The sequence below is a fragment of the Piliocolobus tephrosceles genome, chromosome 9 (assembly GCF_002776525.5).
Source record: "Piliocolobus tephrosceles isolate RC106 chromosome 9, ASM277652v3, whole genome shotgun sequence".
NCBI classification, from domain to species: domain Eukaryota; kingdom Metazoa; phylum Chordata; class Mammalia; order Primates; family Cercopithecidae; genus Piliocolobus; species Piliocolobus tephrosceles.
The window spans coordinates 41217959-41237385 of record NC_045442.1 but is presented as its reverse complement, the minus strand read 5'-3'; the positions used below and the strand labels follow the sequence as shown (position 1 = coordinate 41237385).

Below are 19427 nucleotides of genomic sequence, written 5' to 3'. Positions count from 1 at the left end.
ACAATACTCACAGCAAGGAATCCAACATCAAATACTGAGATTCTTGTTTTACAAAAGTGATCTATTCTTAAGGTTGTGAAATTGAGTTTTCTATTTGACAAAAATCATTGTTACCCAGAAACACTTTAAAAATGTTAATATAATTCACTGCTTTCTGCATTATGAACAATGAAAGCAAGAAATCTGGTCAAACTGAGATGTTGAGAGGTAGGCTGAAAACTGGCCACTGTACTGTTTCACTAAAACTGGAAAAATAATACAAATGCAGACTCCAGAGGTGAAATTCAGGCGATTTATTGTAAACAGGACAACCCTAGCACTCCACCACACTGGCTGTGTCACATGCTCCCTCTTTCACATCAACTGGTCAAAAAAGAAGACTTTCTTAAGAAGCCTCAGGTAACCAATAACTTAGTTCCACAAATCTCATTTACTAAGCACTGAGTAAACTGCAGTATATGGGGTAGTCTGTTATTGCTCATGGACTGCAGCTTGGACCCATCTAAATGAATCCATTAGTATGCCTGAGTGATCAACAGCAGCTCTAGATCCAACCTGGAAATTGGAAAATGCTGATGCATACTAAACAACAATTGCAGGTTCATGGAAGACTACATGAGATTGCTCTCAGATTTCTTCATGTGTCATTCTCATAAAAAAAGACACTTAAATTTCACCCACTTTTTAAAAAGAGCTAAAAGTTACTCAATAGCACATAATTTTCCACACAAAAGGTAGGTGGATTTTTATTTACTAGTAGAGTGGTGGATTGGAACACTCAGGCCTAATTTTAGATCTGTCTTGTATATACTTGCAGTTTAATGAAAAGCTGCATAGTCTACAAATGCATAAAACCAGAAGGGATTTCACACACCTTCCGATGGACAAAGACAGGCTTCATACAAGGAGATTCTTGGAAAGTAGGGATAAAGACACGGTCACAGCACCACACTGATCTGACAGTAGAAATGGAGCCCCGCTTTTGAAAGCAGGCCCATAGTTGTGACTATATCGTTCTTGCCCCAAATTGAGATTTGGAAAATGGCAAATGTAAAAACTTAAGATGTGAAAAGATACGACTCTACAGAAGAAAGTCCTAGCCAATCAAATCATATGGGGAGGTAAAATGTCCTTTGAAAATGCCATTCTTTACTGTGCCTGAGTTAGTGGATGACAGGGCCACTTACTGTTACTAGTGCTTGTATATGGAAATATATTCACAATTTCTCTTGAAGCAAGTTTTAATAACAGTAAATATTTCAAAACAGCTGTTAAATCTACAGTAACAATTTCACCTAAAATAGTATCTCATGAAAAAAATATTTTTTTAAAAGTCCACTCATCATCTGTGTACGTGTTTATATTTATATATTCAAAAAAATAACTTAACATTTAAGGCAAGATTAGACTGGTAGCAACAAGGAATTTTAGAGTCTTATGAAGACCTGCTATATAAGAATGCAAGGCTTTATTTTTTATATTTCCAAAAAGGTGACTTTGTATTTGCTGCCTTTTAAATTCATAAAGGGGCAAGATATTTTGGTTCACATACTGACTGCAATTTCACTGTAATAAAAAGTTATAGAGGTGGTTACAAAAAGCTGATGTTGGAAAAGCATGTCACACACTCAGTAGGATCTGAAATTGACCCTATTTGTATGTGTTAAATAAATATGTTGTGTTAAAGCAGTATGTTGATGAGGAAAAGTAAAACTCATGGAACACTGCAAACCAACTATGAAGAAGGAGGTCAATATAATTCAACCAGAATGAAAGAAACCCACAGTAATCCTGAGAAATTCGGTTTAGGACAAAATTGATGTAAGGTAAGTCTGTACTTCTAGCATTGTAAATAAGTAGGGTTTTCTAGCATTTTACTAGTTGGAATAAAAAACATGTTCAAATTTTATAAAAAGATTAAAACCATGCCTTATATAACCAGCAATTTCACTAATAAAAGATTACATTGCTTTATCATCTGCCAAATGTAATGTTTTCCACTGATTTACATGAAACCATCAAGTAGAAAGCAAATTTGAGGATCAATTTTTAAAAAGGTATTACTTTCTAAATGTTGTGAAGCCTTCTATGTCAACCTAGGAGGCTTTTAGAAAAGAACTTTTACTTTCTTCGAACAAGTGACTATTTTACAGAATAGGGAAGGAAGATTCTACAGGAATATCATTCATTTTAAGCATTGTTATATAGGGGAAATTTCTCTCAGTAATGAAAAGAAAAATTTTAAAATATTTAAGAGGCATGTATTTAAAAAATATTCTACATCTATAAGATTTTGTAATTTAATTACTTTGGATTTATAATATTTCTACATAATGACATTTGACAACTTTTCAGTTTGTTTCTCTAATAATGAATCAGAAACTATTAAAGTGGCCAAGATGATTTTCCTAGGCTCTGGAAGACTCAGGAATGCATCCACTTGCACTTTCCCACACATGGGGAATCTTCAGAGTTTTGCAGCCATGAAGTTAATATGCGGTTTCACAAGGGGAAACAATGGCAAACCACGCTTGAATTCAGTCATGTTCTGAATCACTTCAGGCTGCAAAGAAAAAAGTTTCCTTTTAGTGTATTTAACCTAAACATCAGAATAAGGACATCGACTTTTCTGGGGGACACTGGGAGCACACCTCAGTTCTACTCAACATACTGGTTTTTTGTTTTGGCCTGAGGCCGCTCTACTTAATAACCCATGTATCACGATCTGCTGACCTTTCTTCTGGATCAGTAGGTCCAGAGGGTCATGAGTTGGTCTGTACAAACCTATGGTAAGTGTCCTTAGTCCTTTTGGTTTTCCTCTGGGCAAACAAGGGCTGGTTCACCAGGGACTTAGAGGCCTAGCATCAAGGCTTCAGCAGAGTAGCAGAGGCTGATGTGCCCACCCACAAAGAGCCTAGTTACACTGCCAGTTTCCTCCTCTTGCAAGTGAATGTCAATCTTTCTAGATGATTAAAATATGCAGGTAACATGGGAGAGACTAAGAAGTCTCTCTCCAATATTCAGTGCTGGGAATGGATGTAGCCAGAGATGATACATTGTAAAATAACACAACTGTTCCAACAGGAGGCAAAGGCAGACAAGGGTAGAGGCTGAGTGACTAGATGTTCAGGGAAGAACTAAAGTAGAAGCTCCAATATTTGGTGACCTGAAACTTTTAGTTCATCAGTGTCCCGATGAACAAGCCTCTTCCGGCCGGGCACGGTGTCTCGTGCCTATAATCCCAACACTCTGGGAGGCCGAGGCGGGTGGATCATCACTTGAGGTCAGCAGTGCAAGACCAGCCTGGCCAACATGGTGAAACCTTGTCTCTACTTAAAACACAAAAACTAGCTGGGCGTGGTGGCGTGTGCCTGTAATCCCAGCTACTCAAGAGGCTGAGGCAGGAGAATTGCTTGAACCCGAGAGGTGGAGGTTGCAGTGAGCTGAGATCGCACCACTGTACTCCAGCCTGGTGACTGTGTGAGACTCCATCTCAAAACAATAACAACAACAACAACAACAACAACAAAACAGCAAGCTGCTTCTTCTAAACAGAAAGTCCTCTCTCAGTACAATCTAACATAACATATTTCTTACTTGTGGCAAGGCTGGTGCTTGTGACAAATTTATATCATTTTGACATGGGAACTCTCCAACAACAGGACCTATAAGAAAATAAAAGGTTTAACACTTTGTACTTACTGATACTATCACACAAGAACAACTAAAAAAAATCTAAACCAGACTCAGTTAATTAAAAACACTGCACCAGGCCCCGTTCATGTACTTCTCAGATTCTCTCAAGGTTGCCTGCTACACAAGGCCTTAAGTACCTGTCCTGCCTTCTATCCAGAGCCACCCAATGATGGCTCATGATATTCCTGAGGTCATAAAACTTTGGCCACAGCAGTTTTAGTGCCCAGGTCTAATGTGACTTTCTGGCCACCCAGAAGGACCTAGTAAAACTGCCCAGAAAGCCAGGGGAGTTAATGGCCACAGGACAAACTTTGGCTAGTAAAAGCCAGGAAGCAAGAATGACTGGGAAGTTAGCTTGCTTACCCATACTCCCCACATGCAGTGGTTCATGCAGCCTCTTTGGAGACATCCCAACAGCAAGCCTCTGTGTTTTCCTGTGATACTGTGGCTAGCTCAGCATTCTGTCACCTGGTACTGGCTCTCTCCTTCACTGCCTGATTTCTCTTTTCCCCTTATTATCTGCAGGCATTATCTCCAGTTTCCGTTCTCTACCTCTTTTACTTTCTGGTGTTCTGTAAGGCATGTAGCTATGACAAAGGCCAACCATCAGATGGCTCAACATGAGCCTAAAAAGGCAATATTTAATACTTACAAGAATCCATTTCCCTGGCAAGAACATGGACGGATACCTTATGTCTCCTTGGGGCATCTACTGCCAACATTTCCTAGGCAGAAAGAAGAGCAGGGTCACCCTTTTGCTCCACTAAAGAACTTACATTGAAGTGTTCTCTGATGACTATGAAGACTCAGCTATCACGCAGTCAGATATAGAAAAGATGCTTCCCTTTCTGGCCGGGTGTGGTGGCTCATGCCTGTAATCCCAGCACTTTGGGAAGCCGAGGCAGGTGGATCACTTGAGGTCAGGAGTTCGAGACCAGCTTGGCCAACATAGTGAAACCCTGTCTTTACCAAAAATACAACAATTAGCCAAATGTGGTGGCACATGCTTGTAATCCCAGATACTTGGGAGGCTGAGGTAGGAGGATTGCCTGACACCAGGAGGCAAAGTATGCCATGTGCGGTGAGCCAAGATCACGCCACTGCACTCTAGCCTGGGCGACAGAGCAAGACTCTGTCTCAAAAAAAAAAAAAGAAAAGAAAAAGAAAAGATACTTCCCTTTCTTTCTCCTCACTTACATTATTTTATTTAAGCTCTACAAATATTTAGCAAGGCAGGCAATAATTATTCTTTTTTTTCCCCTTTCCTTTTCTTACTCTAAGGAAATAATTATTCTTTTTTTTTTTTTTTTTTGAGACGGAGTCTCGCTCTGTCGCCTGGGCTGGAGTGCAGTGGCCAGATCTCAGCTCACTGCAAGCTCCGCCTCCCGGGTTTATGCCATTCTCCTGCCTCAGCCTCCGAGTAGCTGGGACTACAGGCGCCCGCCACCTCGTCCGGCTAGTTTTTTGTATTTTTTAGTAGAGACGGGGTTTCACAGTGTTCGCCAGGATGGTCTCGATCTCCTGACCTCGTGATCCGCCCGTCTCGGCCTCCCAAAGTGCTGGGATTACAGGCTTGAGCCACCGCGCCTGGCCGAAATAATTATTCTTAACCCAATTTTATAGATGAGAAAACTGAATCCAAGGAAATTAAAAAATTGCTCAAACTCCTACAGCTGATAAGTGCCTGAGCTAGGATTCACACCCTAGCTTAGTACTCACTGGGCTGGGCTGTGCAGGGCTGTACCTGGTGATCTTTAGTGTCTACAGAGACAATGGTCTGAGCTTAGACAGGGACAAGCACAACGCCTGCTCCTCTAAGAACCTTCTCAGATTCTGCTTGTAAACTGTGGTTCATCTACCAAAAGAGAAAGGAAACTAACAATTACTGAGTCCTGCGTTATATCAGGCACTCTCCTATGTCAGCTCTCTTAATTCTCTGTGAACTAAGCGTCATGATGATTCTTACTTTAGAGGCATGGACTCTAAGACACAGCAGCTTACATGAATTACATGGGTCACACAGTTCATAGGTGATGGTGTCAGAAGCTGGAGTCTGCTTGCTCTCTCCATTCCACCATGCTGCTTGGAGGGATTCCCCTTGGTTACTACCATGAACGCCAGCAGTGCTAGGTTGGCAGGTGAATCCTGTGGGGAAGTATGTCCCAACCTTTCCCTTAACAGCAGACTTTTACTGTCTTTTCTAACGGGGTACAAATTGTGACAAAGTTCCTCTGATGTCTTAGCCATAAGCAACGTTTCATATCCTTAGAGCGGAGAAATCATCAGCCAAACCAAATCCACTCAACAGTTACTTACTAATAACTGTTATTAGTTATTAGTAACTGAGCAGTTGCTAATTAGTTACTAGTAACTGAGCAGTTACTAATAAGCCTGGTCCTGTGTGCAAGGAAGCCCTGTTGATGTTGCACAGCAAACCTGCCCATGGCTCCCTGCTCTACTCCCCGCCAGCAGGCATAACAGCCCAGATTCTCATAGGCCTGCTCTGACCTCTCCAGCCTCTTTTCCAGGAGCTCAGCCCAGGTCTGCCTCTATTAACATGTAGTACCTCATCTAAGAACTTCATCTTACTGGAGTAAAAAGTTTGTTTCCAAAGATCTCTTCTCCACTTCCTGTCACCCAAACCTTTACTACCCGCTTGTCTACCCACATCAGCAGACAGCAGAACACCCTCTCCAGTTTCAGATTGTTCCCAATTTTCTGACCAACTCTGGACAATCCTCATTTTTCTAAAAACAAACAACTGCACCTTCTTGCAAACTATTAGTATGTTCTAAGGAACACTATAGTCCCAGGAGATATTTATAGGTATTCTGTGTAAAAAAGGATGCATGGTGAAATCAGTTTAGAAAATGTTAGTCAAAATTAAATAAATGCAGGCTAAAGTCTTTAGTGTGGGACTTCTTACAATTTATACAATACCAACACACTCTGTGATTCTCCAAGAATGGGAATAGCCTTTCCCAAACTTGTATGATCATGAAATCCTTTTCCTAGGTACCCCTATTAATATCTTGCATACCATGGAATACAGCTAGGGAAATGCTATTCTAAACTTAGCTGAAGCCTGGTTATAAATACTCTGTTTTTTTTTTTTTTTTTTTGAGACGAAGTCTCACTCTGTCGCCTAGGCTGGAGTGCAGTGGTGCGATCTTGGCTCACTGCAACCTCTGCCTTCTGGGTTCAAGCGATTCTCCTGCCTCAGGCTCCTGAGTAGCTGGGATTAAAGGCGTGCATCACCATGCCCGGCTAATTTTGTATTTTTAGTAGAGATGGGGTTTCACATGTTGGCCAGGCTGGTCTTGAACTCCTGACCTCGTGATCCACCCACCTCCGCCTCCCAAAGTGCTGGGATTACAGGCGTGAGCTACCGCGCCCAGCCCCTCTCTCTTTTTTTTGAAGCAGGGTCTAGCTATGTTTCCAAGGTTGGTCTTGAACTCCTGGGCTCTAGCGATCTTCCTGTCTCAGCCTCCCCAGCAGCTGGGACTACAGGCTATTATTGCAGAATAACAAAAGTAATTTATATGAGACTCTTCTCTTCCTCTATACAATGCAAAGGGAGCCATGACATAAAGAAAATACCTTGTCCAGCCATTCATTTTCATAGCCAAAATGGGTGAAATCTCATTGCTGAAAAAGATGCATTCAAAATACTGGCTTTTGCTGCTCAATTCTGAAACTATAATCTCCTTTTCTTATTGTTAAAGTGATACCAGCTATATTAATACTTGTTTGCAAACAGCCTTAATACTTTTGCAGAAGAGTTGCAGGGAGAGGTGTAACCAACCCATGGATGATACAAAATCACCATTTTCCTCAAAGAAACTATCAGCACCTTTTGGTCAAAGACTGTTACTTTTTCCTTACCCTCTCACTCAGCACTAGGAGTGGTGAATTACATAAACATTAGAAACTCTAGTACAGGAAAAAATGTGATCAAGCCTCATTGTACCACTAACTTCACAAAGTCATTCTAATGAGAACTGTAAGCACTGACTCCTGTGCTCGTAGCTATAATACATCTCTAGAAAAAAATACCATAAAGTAGAGTATCTCTCTTAAAAGGATGTGGGCACAGGGTGGGACTGACCAAATAACCTAATGACAAACCAGAAATGGCTAGAACATTAAGGGACAATTCTAAGGTACTACAGTAATCACAGAGTATAATTTTGCTCCTTATTTTGAAAAACAGGCATAACAGTATTTTATACAAACTAGAGGCCCTAATATATTACAAAAAATATATGTAACACTTTAGGTACAATTCCATTGCAGCATACATTTTGAATTTTTGCATTTAGCATACTTATTACATATTAATATACCTACTTAATGGAAATTTTGCTGTCCTTAGAATTTTTATAGAGGGGAAGATTTAGATGGTGTGAACCTCTTTTTTTTTTTTTTTTTTTGAGACAGAGTCTCGCACTGTTGCCCAGGCTGGTGTGCAGTGGTGCGATCTCAGCTTGCTGCAACCTCTGCCTCCCGGATTCAAGTGATTCTCCTGCCTCAGTCTCCTGAGTAGCTAGGATTACAGGCACCCGCCACCACGCCTGGCTAATTTTTTATTTTTATTTTTAGTAGAGACAGGGTTTCACTATGTTGGCCAGGCTGGTCTTGAACTGCTGACCTCATGATTCACCCACCTCAGCCTCCCAAAGTGCTGAGATTACAGGTGTGAGCCACTGCACCCAGCCGGTGTGAATCTCTTAAAGTTTGCTGGAAACATTTTAATGGTGGTGCCTCCCTTTCCTTTTGATAAACTTCCTCAGTGAGCACAAGCATGTAAAACTTATAATATCTCTGACCATGATTCAAAGGTGAGTAATCATTTATTTTAAAAAGCAGCCATAGTGGCACCTAAATGGGTGAAGACAATTTATAGTTGTCAGAGCTTGGAAAATAATCTGATTCTCAAGTTCTTTTGTTTTCTTCGTTCTTCCTTTCCACCAAACAAGCTCAGCAATATTCTTTGCAGAGTAGGGTGGAGAACACAGAGAAGAAACTGAAAGCATGCCTAAAAAGGTAGATTTGGAAGTCAGGAAGGGCTGTCACAGTCCTTGGTTTACAGCATGGGTCAATCTTTTGACTTCCTTGGGCCACACTGGGAGAAGAACTGTCATGGGCCACACGTAAAATACACTAACAATAGCTGATAAGCTAAAACAAAAAAAACATTTTGCAAAACATCTCATAACGTGGGCTGCACGTGGCCTGCAGGCTGCAGGTTCGGCAAACTTGGTTTAGAGGGAAAGGAAAACAGTACTTGGTTCAATAAAAACTGTCTTTATTCTAAAAGTCATTAAGTGTTTGTGTCAAAAAACTTAAATCCACAAAAACACCTTCATAAATCCAGCCTGAATGGCTTCAAAGCAGCAACACACAATATAGCACATACAATAGGTGTTCTGGTTTTTTTGAGGCACAGTTTCACTCTGTCACCCAGGCTGGAGTGCAGTGGCATGATCTCCACTCACTGCAACCTCTGCCTCCCAGGTTCAAGCGATTCTCATGCTTCAGCCTCCTGAGTAGCTGGGATTACAGGTGTATGCCACCACGCCCAGCTAATTCTTGTATTTTTAGTATAAATGGGGTTTCACCACGTTGGCCAGGCTCGTCTTTAACTCCTGACCTTAAGCGATCCTTCTGCCTTGGCCTCCCAAAGTGCTAGGATTACAGGTGTAGGCCACCATACCCAGCCCTACAATACTTTCTTATGAGTCAAAATCTAAATATATGAATTTAACTTACCTTGTAGAATTTGATGATATCTTCCTTGGTAAGTGTCTTTAAATAAGCAACTTCAGTGTTATCTGAAAAAGTAATTAAACAATATTTTACTACCATTTCCATACGAAGTAGCCCAGAACAGTACACTAAATGACAATATACTTCACTCCAAGACTCTTAAGTATCCATATATATTTTTTGAGACAGAGTTTCACTCTGTCGCCCACATTGGAGTGCAGTGGCTCGATCTCGGCTCACTGCAACCTCTGCTTCCTGGGTTCAAGTGATTCTCCTGCCTTAGCCTCCTGAGTAGCTGGGATTACAGATGCAAGCCAACACGTCTGGGTAATTTTTGTATTTTTAGTAGAGACGGCGTTTTGCCATGTTGGCTAGGCTGGTCTTGAACTCCCGACCTCAAGTGATCTGTCCACCTCAGCTTCCCAAAGTGCTGGGATTATAGGCGTGAGCCATCGCATCTGGCCAAGTATCCACATTTTTTTTTTTTTTTTGAGATGGAGTCTCGCTCCGTCACCCAGGCTTTGGTGCAGACGCGCAATCTCAGCTCCCTGTAAGCTCTGCCTCCTGGGTTCATGCCATTCTCCTGCCTCAGCCTCCCAAGTAGCTGGGACTATAGGCGCCTGCCACCAGGCCCAGCTATTTTTTTTTTTTTTGTATTTTTAGCAGAGATGGGGTTTCACTGTGTTAGCCAGGATGGTCTTGATCTCCTACCTTGTGATCTGCTCACCTCAGCCTCCCAAAGTGTTGGGATTACAGGCGTGAGCTACCATGCCCAGTCAAGCATCCACATATTTAAGTGACCATTTGCTTTGATTTCAAATAAAAGTAAGTGGGTGCTGGCTGAGCACAGTGGCTCATGCCTGTAATCCCAGCACTTTGGGAGGCCAAGGTGGGTGGATTACTCGAGGTCAGAAGTTTGAGACCAGCCTGGCCAAAATGGTGAAACCCCATCTCCATTAAAAATATAAAAATTAGCCAGGTGTAGTGGAGTGCACCTGTAGTCCTAGCTATTCGGAGAGGCTGAGACATGAGAATCACCTGAACCCGGGAAGCAGAGGTTGAAGTGAGCCAAGATCACATCACTGTAGCCTGGGTGACAAAGCAAAATTGTCTCAAAAAAAAAAAAAGGGGGGGGGCCAGGTGTGGTGGCTCACACCTGTAATCCCAGCACTTTGGGAGGCTGAGGCAGGGGGATCACCTAAGGTTGGGAGTTCGAGACCACCCTGACCAACATGGAGAAGCCCCATCTCTACAAAAAAAACAAAGTGGTGGCACATGCCTGTAATCCCAGCTACTTGGGAGGCTGAGGCAGGAGAACTGCTTGAACCCGGGAGGCAGAGGTTGTGGTGAGCCGGAGATCACACCATTGCACTCCAGCCTGGGCAACAAGAGTGAAACTCTGTCTCAAAAAAAAAAAGGAAGTGGATATAGTGCAATGGGTAAGAGCCTTGGCTCAGGAGCCAGGCCAGCCTGGATTCACATCCTGGCTGTCTGGTTATGAGCTTTTGGATCCTGGCCAGTCATCTCAACTTTTCTGAGCCTCAGTTTCCTCATCTGGAAATGGGGGATAACAACTACTTAATAGGGCTGCAGTGAGAATTAGGAAAAAGATATATGACAATTACACAACGCTAGGTACATGGTAAATGCTCAATAAATGAGAGATACTATTATCATTAATAGTGAATCCAACTGCCAGATACATTATAGGTAGGCTGGACATGGTGGCTCATGCCTGTAATCCCAGCACTTTGGGGGTCTGAGGCAGAAGAATTGCTTGAGCCTAGGAATTCAAGGCTACGGTGAGCTATGATGACACACTGCACTCAAGCCTGGCTGACAGAGTGAGATACTGTCTGAAAGAAGAAAACAAAAATAAAAATTATGGGTAAGGAAACTGAGGTCCAAAAATGGTGTCTTGACCAAGAATTTTAGCTTGTTGGTGTCAGAGTAAGAACACAACCCACATCCCCTGACTTCTAGTACAGCTTGGCAGAATCCATTGTTAATCTATGCTCTAGAAGCAAGGTGAAAGGAAGCTGATTCAAGACAGGAGACTTTAAGAATCACAGCTCTCCCAAATCTGAAAGGAGTGAAAAATCTTTGGAGATCCCTATAGGCAAATCTCCTGTGGCTCAAGGGTAGCATTTGCCTCAAAGGGGTTCAATCTGGTATTATCTCATTTTTTTAGTATTATGGGAAATAGATACTTAGGTACCTGTGATCAGAATCTCAGGATACACTGATGAAACAAAAATGTGAAATTGAATTATTATTAATACTTTATTGTGAGATATGGGTGGATCCAGCTCTAGGTTCGGAGGAAAAAAGAGATAAGGTTTCTAATAGAAAATTGGACTTAAATTAAGTAACAGTTCTTTACAAGTGCCAGCCATCCCCCCACCCCAACTCCCCAAATAGGTAATGGAATATCACCTACAAAATGAATACCATTTTGTAGAATGGCCTTAATCAAATGTTACTTGAATGCCATAAATGTTGGGGCCCTAATTTTACCTTACCTCTGTCAAAATGATATTGCTGGGAGATGATTTCTCCCCAATATTTAGCACACTCTGCAGATAGCTTCTTTGGTTTGTCTAGTCGACGAATTGCTAATGCTTGAATGTGTTTTTGGAAGGCCTCTTCTGTCATGTCCTCTATGGACTTTTCCATGGTAATTAAGAAAGCTTCCACTCTGCTTTCTAGGTAGTGAGGTGGCTTTTCTGACTGGATGATGAATCGCAAGCCCTGTATGCCATTGGCTCGACGTGGCCCGCTGAAGACGATATAGCCTGAAACACAGACATCAGCCAGTCAGGACCTTGGCATTTGAGACCTGGGTCATTTTTAATCCTTTAAAAACTAACCTGTCTGAGCAAATAAAATCTAGTTTAAGGTTTTAGATTACTCGCCTCTTAAAGAAATATGAGCACTTAAGATAGTTTCAGTTCCTAAGGACAGAGCAGAAGAGCTCTCTGAAGAATTACAAGGTTGGAGACGACTTTTTCTTCTTCTTAGGAAAAAAAACCCTATTCGTTATTCAAACTCCCATCTTGTCATTCCTCACTCTCTGCTAGCTAATCCTCTTCAATTTATGCTAAAGTTACTCCTAGACTATAAAATGCTGGACTCATTTTCATCCCTTAGTCACAGTCCTAGCTGTGTTTCCTTTAACATCCAAGTTCAGCATATGAACCTGGCTCTCCTACTGTATTTCTTGTTAAGTAATCCATTCCTGAACCAATTCATTCAGAATGCAACTCTCTAGAGATCAAGCTAACTAAAAGTCATACTTCCATGTTATCTCATGAAGCCATGCACTACCTCCCTTCAACACCTTTTCAAAACCAAGCTCTTGGCTTATCTCCTTCAGCTGCCCTGCCCTGATCCACCACCTTCAACAGCTGTGGTGCCTCTGGGTCTCACTTCTGAGGAAGTTTCTTTCTTCAACATAGCCACTCATAGTTTGATTTTTTTTGAGATGGAATCTCGCTCTGTCACCCAAGCTGGAGGGCAGTGGCACGATCTCCGCTCACTGCAAACTCTGCCTCCTGGGTTCAAGTGATTCTCTGCCTCAGCTCCTGAGTAGCTGGGATTACAGGCATGCACCACCATGCCCAGCTAATTTTTGTATTTTTAGTAGAGATGGGGTCTCACCATGTTGGCCAGTCTGGTCTTGAACTCCTGACCTCAGGTGATCCACCTGCCTCAGCCTCCCAAAGTGCTGGGATTACAGGCGTGAGCCACTGTGCCCGGCCAATAGTTTGAGCTCTTATAATAATATTTACCATGCTGTACTAAAGTTATTCCTTTACAGGCCTGCCATCCTGATTTGACTGTGAGCTCCTCGAAAGGAAGGACCATCCAGAGCATCCATTTTCCATGTCCAGCACCTAGCACAATGTGTATTTAAACAATGACGGGTACTTGGAGAGACTCATCCTTTTTTCACTGGTTCCCTTCTGTCATTACTGGGGCTTCTTTGAACTTCTTTCCTCACTGATCAAATCTGCCAGGACCTCCAGACTTTTAACAATGTCTAAAACTGCGAACACTTGCTGAGAACCTTCTGTATGTTCCAGGCTTGGGATATAAAGATGAATGAGAGCTAATACCTGCCCTCAAGGAACTCAAACTTTAGTGAATCTAAGCTCCTCTGGATGGCTTGTTTCTCATCTTGCTATCCATAAGCTTGTCCTTAGTATCCTTTCCCCCCACCTAAAATGCCTTTTATTGACATGTATGTAATATACAGTATCATCTCATAAAGAATTGCTTTAATGTCCATAAGATAGTGATTGCTTATCTTTTAGAAGTGGATTCTCTGTAGCAAGGTTTTCTCAAGTCTCTCTAAGTAGAGCACGCCTGATACACTGTCAGGTGAAAATGTGGAAAACGTTTTACAGGGAAAATAATTCATCAAAGTCTACAGTACCCTGCTATTTCCCCACTTTCCTCTCACCCAACTGCTCCTTGGTGCGCAGGGTGTTGAAGCAAGGTTCCGAGATAATCTGACAGAAGAGCTCCAGAAACATATTCTCTGAGGTGCTTTGCATGTCTGTTTGGTAGTATATCTCGATGCCACAGTTATTGTGAACTTCATTTCTCTGCTGATAAACAAACCATCCTCCTAGGAAGTTTCAAAAAGACAGCAGCAAGTTCAAAAACTTATTTGGGGTTTAATAAAGTCAATGCTATGTCTGCCCACACTTACGGATGATAATTTAGACATTAATAGAAAAGGGAGGTAGAGAAGCCTGGAGTTATATTTCACTGATTTCACTTTTCTGATCATGTCCAACTTTGAGCAGCAGTCAAACTTTCTGATTATAAATTGGCAGCACTAAGTTCCCTCTCATCAGAAGGAGGGGAGCCAGCGACATGGCTCACATTTATAGTCCCAGCTACTTGGGAGGCTGAGGCAGGAGGATCACTTGACCCCAGGAGTTTGAGGCTGCAGTGAGCTGTGACTGTACCACTGCGCTCCAGTGGTACAGAGTGAGACCCTGTCTCAAAAAAACAAAACAAAACAAAACAAAACAAGCAGAAAGAGAGGAACGTGGCCTGTAAGCCTCTCTCCCTCACCCACCTCACATTCTTCTAGCTTTTTCATACTTTTTTTTTTTTTTTTTTTTAGACAAAGTTTTTCCCTTTTCCCCCGGGCTGGAGTGCAGTGGTGCCATCTCAGCTCACTGCAACCTCCGCCTACCGAGTTCAATCAATTCTCCTGCCTCGGCCTCCTGAGTAGCTGGGACTACAGGCATATGCCACCACACCTGGCTAATGTATCTATTTTTGGTAGATACAGGGTTTTGCCATGTTGGCCAGGCTGGTCTTGAACTCCTGACCTCAGGTGATCTGCCTGCCTTGGCCTCCCAAAAAGGTGGGTTTACAGATGTGGGCCACCGCCCCTGGCCCTTCTCTTTTTTTTTTTTTTTTTGAGACGGAGTCTCAACCTCCATCTCCTAGGTTCAAGCAACTCTCCTACCTCAGCCTCCCAAGTAGCCAGGATTACAGGTGCCTGCCACTATGCCTAGCTAATTTTTGTATTTTTAGTAGAGACAGGGTTTTACCACGTTGGCCAGGATGGTTGCAAACTCCTGACCTCAGGTGATCTGCCCACCTCGGCCTCCCAAAGTGCTGGGATTACAGGTGTGAGCCACCGCACCTGGCTGCCTGGCCTTTTTCACACATATTCTAAAACATCTCCTTGGTTGCAGTGAGCTGACATCGCGCCACTATACTCCAGCCTGGGTGACAGAGTAAGACTCCATCTCAAAAAATAATAATAAAAATAAAGATAAATAAAACATCCCCTTTATATTGCCTGAACATTTTCCTTTTCACTTGAGACAGTCTCTCACTCTGGCACCCAGACTGGAGTGCAGTGGCACAATCATGGCTCACTGCAGTCTCAATCTCCTGGGTTCAAGTGATCATCCCACCTCAGCCTCCTGAGTAGCTATAGGTGTGTGCCACTATGCCCACTAATTTTTTTTATTTTAAAGTTTTTGTAGAAACAAGTTCTCACTATGTTACCCAGCCTAGTCTCAAATTCCTGGCTTCAAGCAATCTTTTTACGTTGGCCTCCCAAAGTGCTGGGATTATAGGCATGAGCCACCACCCTGGCCTGAATATTTTATTTTTAAACAGTAAGAGCCTTTCCATGGAGAGTTAAGTGAAGAACTATTTAAAGCATTCACATCTGATCAGTTGGCTAATTCAGAATGATTTCCTATCACCTAGCATTTTGAGAATGAGCTGTGAACTGGGCTATTTTTGAACATGGAAAAATTTGGAAGGGTACTTAGGAGGCAAAAGAGATAAGATCCTAGGAAAGAGACAGAAAGAGGGAAGTGGAGTCAAAAGAAGTAGGGAAGATGAATTTCACTTTGAAATATTGTTTCTAGACTGGCCTCACTTTGAAGTCAACTGCTATGGCTCTTGAAAAGCATATCCTGAGTCTTTCTCTAATTGTAGTGGAATCAGCATATCCTGATTCTTGCCCTGGTTGTAGTGACTGAGGAATAAACTAGCAAAAGTTGGAAATAAACCACTACCAGATCTGTGATGACTGGTCATGCACAACAGCAGAGCTGGGCTCAACGTATCTCTAAGCGTTCAACAAAGGTATCCTGAAGTAATAATATGTTCCAGTTGCTTTAGAAGCTACTCAAATGAAACAGACACACACTTTGGCTTTAAGGAATGTACAGTCTAATAAGAGGATGGAGATGCACTTCAATCTCAACACAAGAGAAGTGCTACGTAGCTTGAATAGGGAGGTTCAGAAAAATTGTGCTGCAAGTCCAGAGGTAGATGTGATTATTTCTAGCTGGGAGTTTTAGAGAGTTTTAGAAAAAGTTTAGTGGAGTAAGTAGCTTATAAAATAGGCCTGGAAGAAGTAGGATGTAGGCACTGGCCCATGAGGAAGAAGGCAGAAAGAACACCATTTTGGGAGGATAAAATAGCTGGGGGGAAATGGCAGCACAGATGGTTAATGCATAGGGAACAGCCAAACAATCAAGCTTGGCCAAAAAAAGCTTCTCTTCTTTCATTTAATATACCTTCTATTACACAGTTTTGAGCAATATCGACAATAATGCTTAATGAGTTTTTATCAGAAGAAACCACTGTTAATGTAAAAGTAACCCAGCATTGTAAACTGCAATATATAAATTCAATAAGTCTTTGTTAATCCCTTATAAAAATATATTTGTAATGATTACATGTTATCTGCACCTGTGGGTTTACTAAAACTATTTCTGCCAAAGAATCCTATGGGTTTCCAATTAAATATTATAATTCCAGTTTCCATTTTTATAAATGTATTTTATTTCATGACTTATAGTCAATAGCTCTGTGATACTTTTACTTCCTAATTCCCGTTCATTCAAGTACCCATCAATTCCAGTATCATTCTCTTCAAAATTATTGCCTACCTCCAATTTTACTAGTTTGGCCCTCCTACCAAAAATTTTTTTGGCTGAATTATCTATCTCTAATCATACTTCTATAAATAGTAGAGGTTCCCAAGTAAATCTTTGGCATAAAACTATACCAAATTCAGTCCACCTGTAATCACCCACACTGTTATGTCAAAGTAGTCCATCCCCAAAGTTACAACATCTCTACTTACTGTCAGGGAGCTGAACTTCTCTATACCGAACCAGCTGACTTGGAAGGAGAGGTTTGGTATGAGCATGTTCAATAAGGGTGTCTTCGACCATCTGCATAATTCCTAATGCAGCCTGTAGAAAAAGATATGTCCCAGTATATTACAAAAACATAAACATATCTTGTTTGTGAAATAAACTAGCTTTGTTTATCATAAAAGTGGATTTTTAAATCTTAAATACATTTGATCCTACTCAAATGGATAAAAACTGAGTTTGTCAGTATGGTCATTTTGCAATAGAGTCAATATGGTAGTGGTGAAAGAAACAGACACCCAAACAATCAACACTGATGCTGATGCTGGAAAAAGGGCACTGCCAAAGACGGTCCCAAGTGAAATGATCCTCACTAAAGACACCTGGGGTCACAGAAAAGCAAGGGAGGCAAACATAGGTTTTATTGTAGGTAAAATGACCTTGGTAAGAATCTTGCTTCTGCCACTTATTAGCATCTGACCTTGGGCATATTGTTCTGAAGGGGGTATAGCAGAGTGGTAGAGACTAAGGGATCTTTTCTTTTTTTTTTGAGACAGGGTTTTGTTCTGTCACCCAGGCTGGAGTGCAATGGCACAATCATGATTCACTGCAGTCTCAACCTCTAGGCTCAAGAGATCCTCCTGCCTCAGCCTCCTGAGTGGCTAGGACTACAGGCATGCGCTACCACACCTGGCTGGTTTTCAATTTTTGTAGAGTTATGTTGCCCAGGCTGCTCTCGAACTCTTGGGTTCAAGCAATCCTCCTGCCTCAGCCTCCAAAGTACTGAGATGACACGCGTGAGCCACTGCACCATGCCGAGACTGAGGGATCTTGAGACAAGACTGCCACGGAAATTTTGTAGTGCTTTCCATGTGCTAAGTACTTATCATGTACTATTTAATCCTTACCACACATGATGTAGGTGCTTCTATAACTCTAATTTTACAGAGAAGAAAACAGATAAGCACAGAGTTAAGACATTTTCAAAAGATTACAGATCTGGTATATAGCAGAGCCAGGATTTGAATCCAGGCTGTCTGATTCTACAGCACGTGCTCTTATCTACTATACAATTATGCCACCCTATACAGAGTAGGGATAATTACTCCCATTTTCCTCCTATGATTGCACAAGGTAGGAAACAGCAGAAGAGGCAGCCATGGAAGTAGGTCCTCAGTTAATCACCATTATTCTACTTTCCCTGTGCTCTCTACCTTCCTCCACAGAGCGAGACGGTTGAGTAAACTCTAATGTGTTTCTTATCACACCATGCTGGTTAACAATCTTGAGAAAGACTAGAGGGAAAAAATATCTTGCAATGATCCACAAAAGACTGCTAAAACCTCAGCCACCCACCTGCTTTGTTATGTTTCCATGGAGAAGGGCTTCAATGTGCAGCCTTGACAGGAGCTGAGGTATGAAGGCCTTAAGGCGAGGAAGGGTTACATCTGCAAAGGTGTAAGAAGACATAGTGAGCGCTACCTATGAGGGTTTTTTTTTTTTTTTAATTTGAGATAATTTGAGACTTACCAAAGATTTGCAAAAATAGTACAGAGAGTTACTGTAAACACTTCACTTAGTTTTCCCTAATGTTAACATCTTTCAGAACCATCAAAACTAAGAAATTAACATTGGTATATACTATTAATTAAAGTACAGACTTTATTTGGATTTTTCCCATTTTTGTCTTTTTTTTTTTTATTCCAGGATTTGATCCACAACCCTCCGTTACATTTAGCTGTCATATGTCTTTAGTTCTCTCTAATCTCTGACAGTTTCTCAGTCTTTCCATATATTTCATGACCTTAAGATGTTTGAAGAGTACTGTTCAGTTATTTTATAGAAGTCCCTCATTTGGGTTTGTCTAGTGTTTTCTCACAATTAGATTTCATACTATAAAGAATACCACAAAGGTAATGCACCTTTTTCACTGCATCCTATCAGGGGACTCATGAAGTTGATATGTTGTAGTACTTAGTGATGTTAACACTGATCACTTGGTTAAGGTGGTGTCTGCCACATGTCCTCACTGTAAATATATTATTCTTTTGTTTATAATCTAATAACTCATATATGCTCTATATGCAATTTGGAAAAGCCCACTTGCCCATCTACACCTATTTTTCCTATTGTAATTACTAAATATTTATTTTGGGAAAAATAAATGAGATTATACAAATATTTTCTTTTTCTTTAAACTTGACCCACTAATTTTAGCATCCATTAGTGGTTACTGCCTGTAGCAATTATTACTATGGAGTTCTACTTCCCTCATTCTTTTTATATATATTGATTTAATCCTTCTGT

General features: G+C 41.5%; 1 protein-coding gene across 3 annotated transcripts in view; it reads right to left on the bottom strand.

Annotated features, from left to right (window-relative positions):
* Positions 1 to 278: 278 nt before the first annotated feature.
* IDE (insulin degrading enzyme) overlaps positions 279 to 19427 on the bottom strand; it is a 118663-nt gene continuing 99514 nt past the window's right edge. For 2 of the 3 annotated variants that reach the window (XM_023226262.2, XM_023226264.2), the window contains exons 18-25: positions 18477 to 18568; positions 17108 to 17219; positions 13931 to 14098; positions 11988 to 12260; positions 9469 to 9530; positions 4349 to 4421; positions 3598 to 3665; positions 279 to 2563 (exon numbers count right to left, since the gene is read on the bottom strand). In XM_023226262.2, coding sequence (XP_023082030.1) covers positions 2468 to 2563; positions 3598 to 3665; positions 4349 to 4421; positions 9469 to 9530; positions 11988 to 12260; positions 13931 to 14098; positions 17108 to 17219; positions 18477 to 18568 — 944 coding nt within the window. In that variant the 3' untranslated portion in view covers positions 279 to 2467. Of the gene's footprint in view, positions 2564 to 3597; positions 3666 to 4348; positions 4422 to 5291; positions 5552 to 9468; positions 9531 to 11987; positions 12261 to 13930; positions 14099 to 17107; positions 17220 to 18476; positions 18569 to 19427 lie in introns of those variants that run through there. The other variant, XM_023226263.2, reaches the window with a different exon arrangement.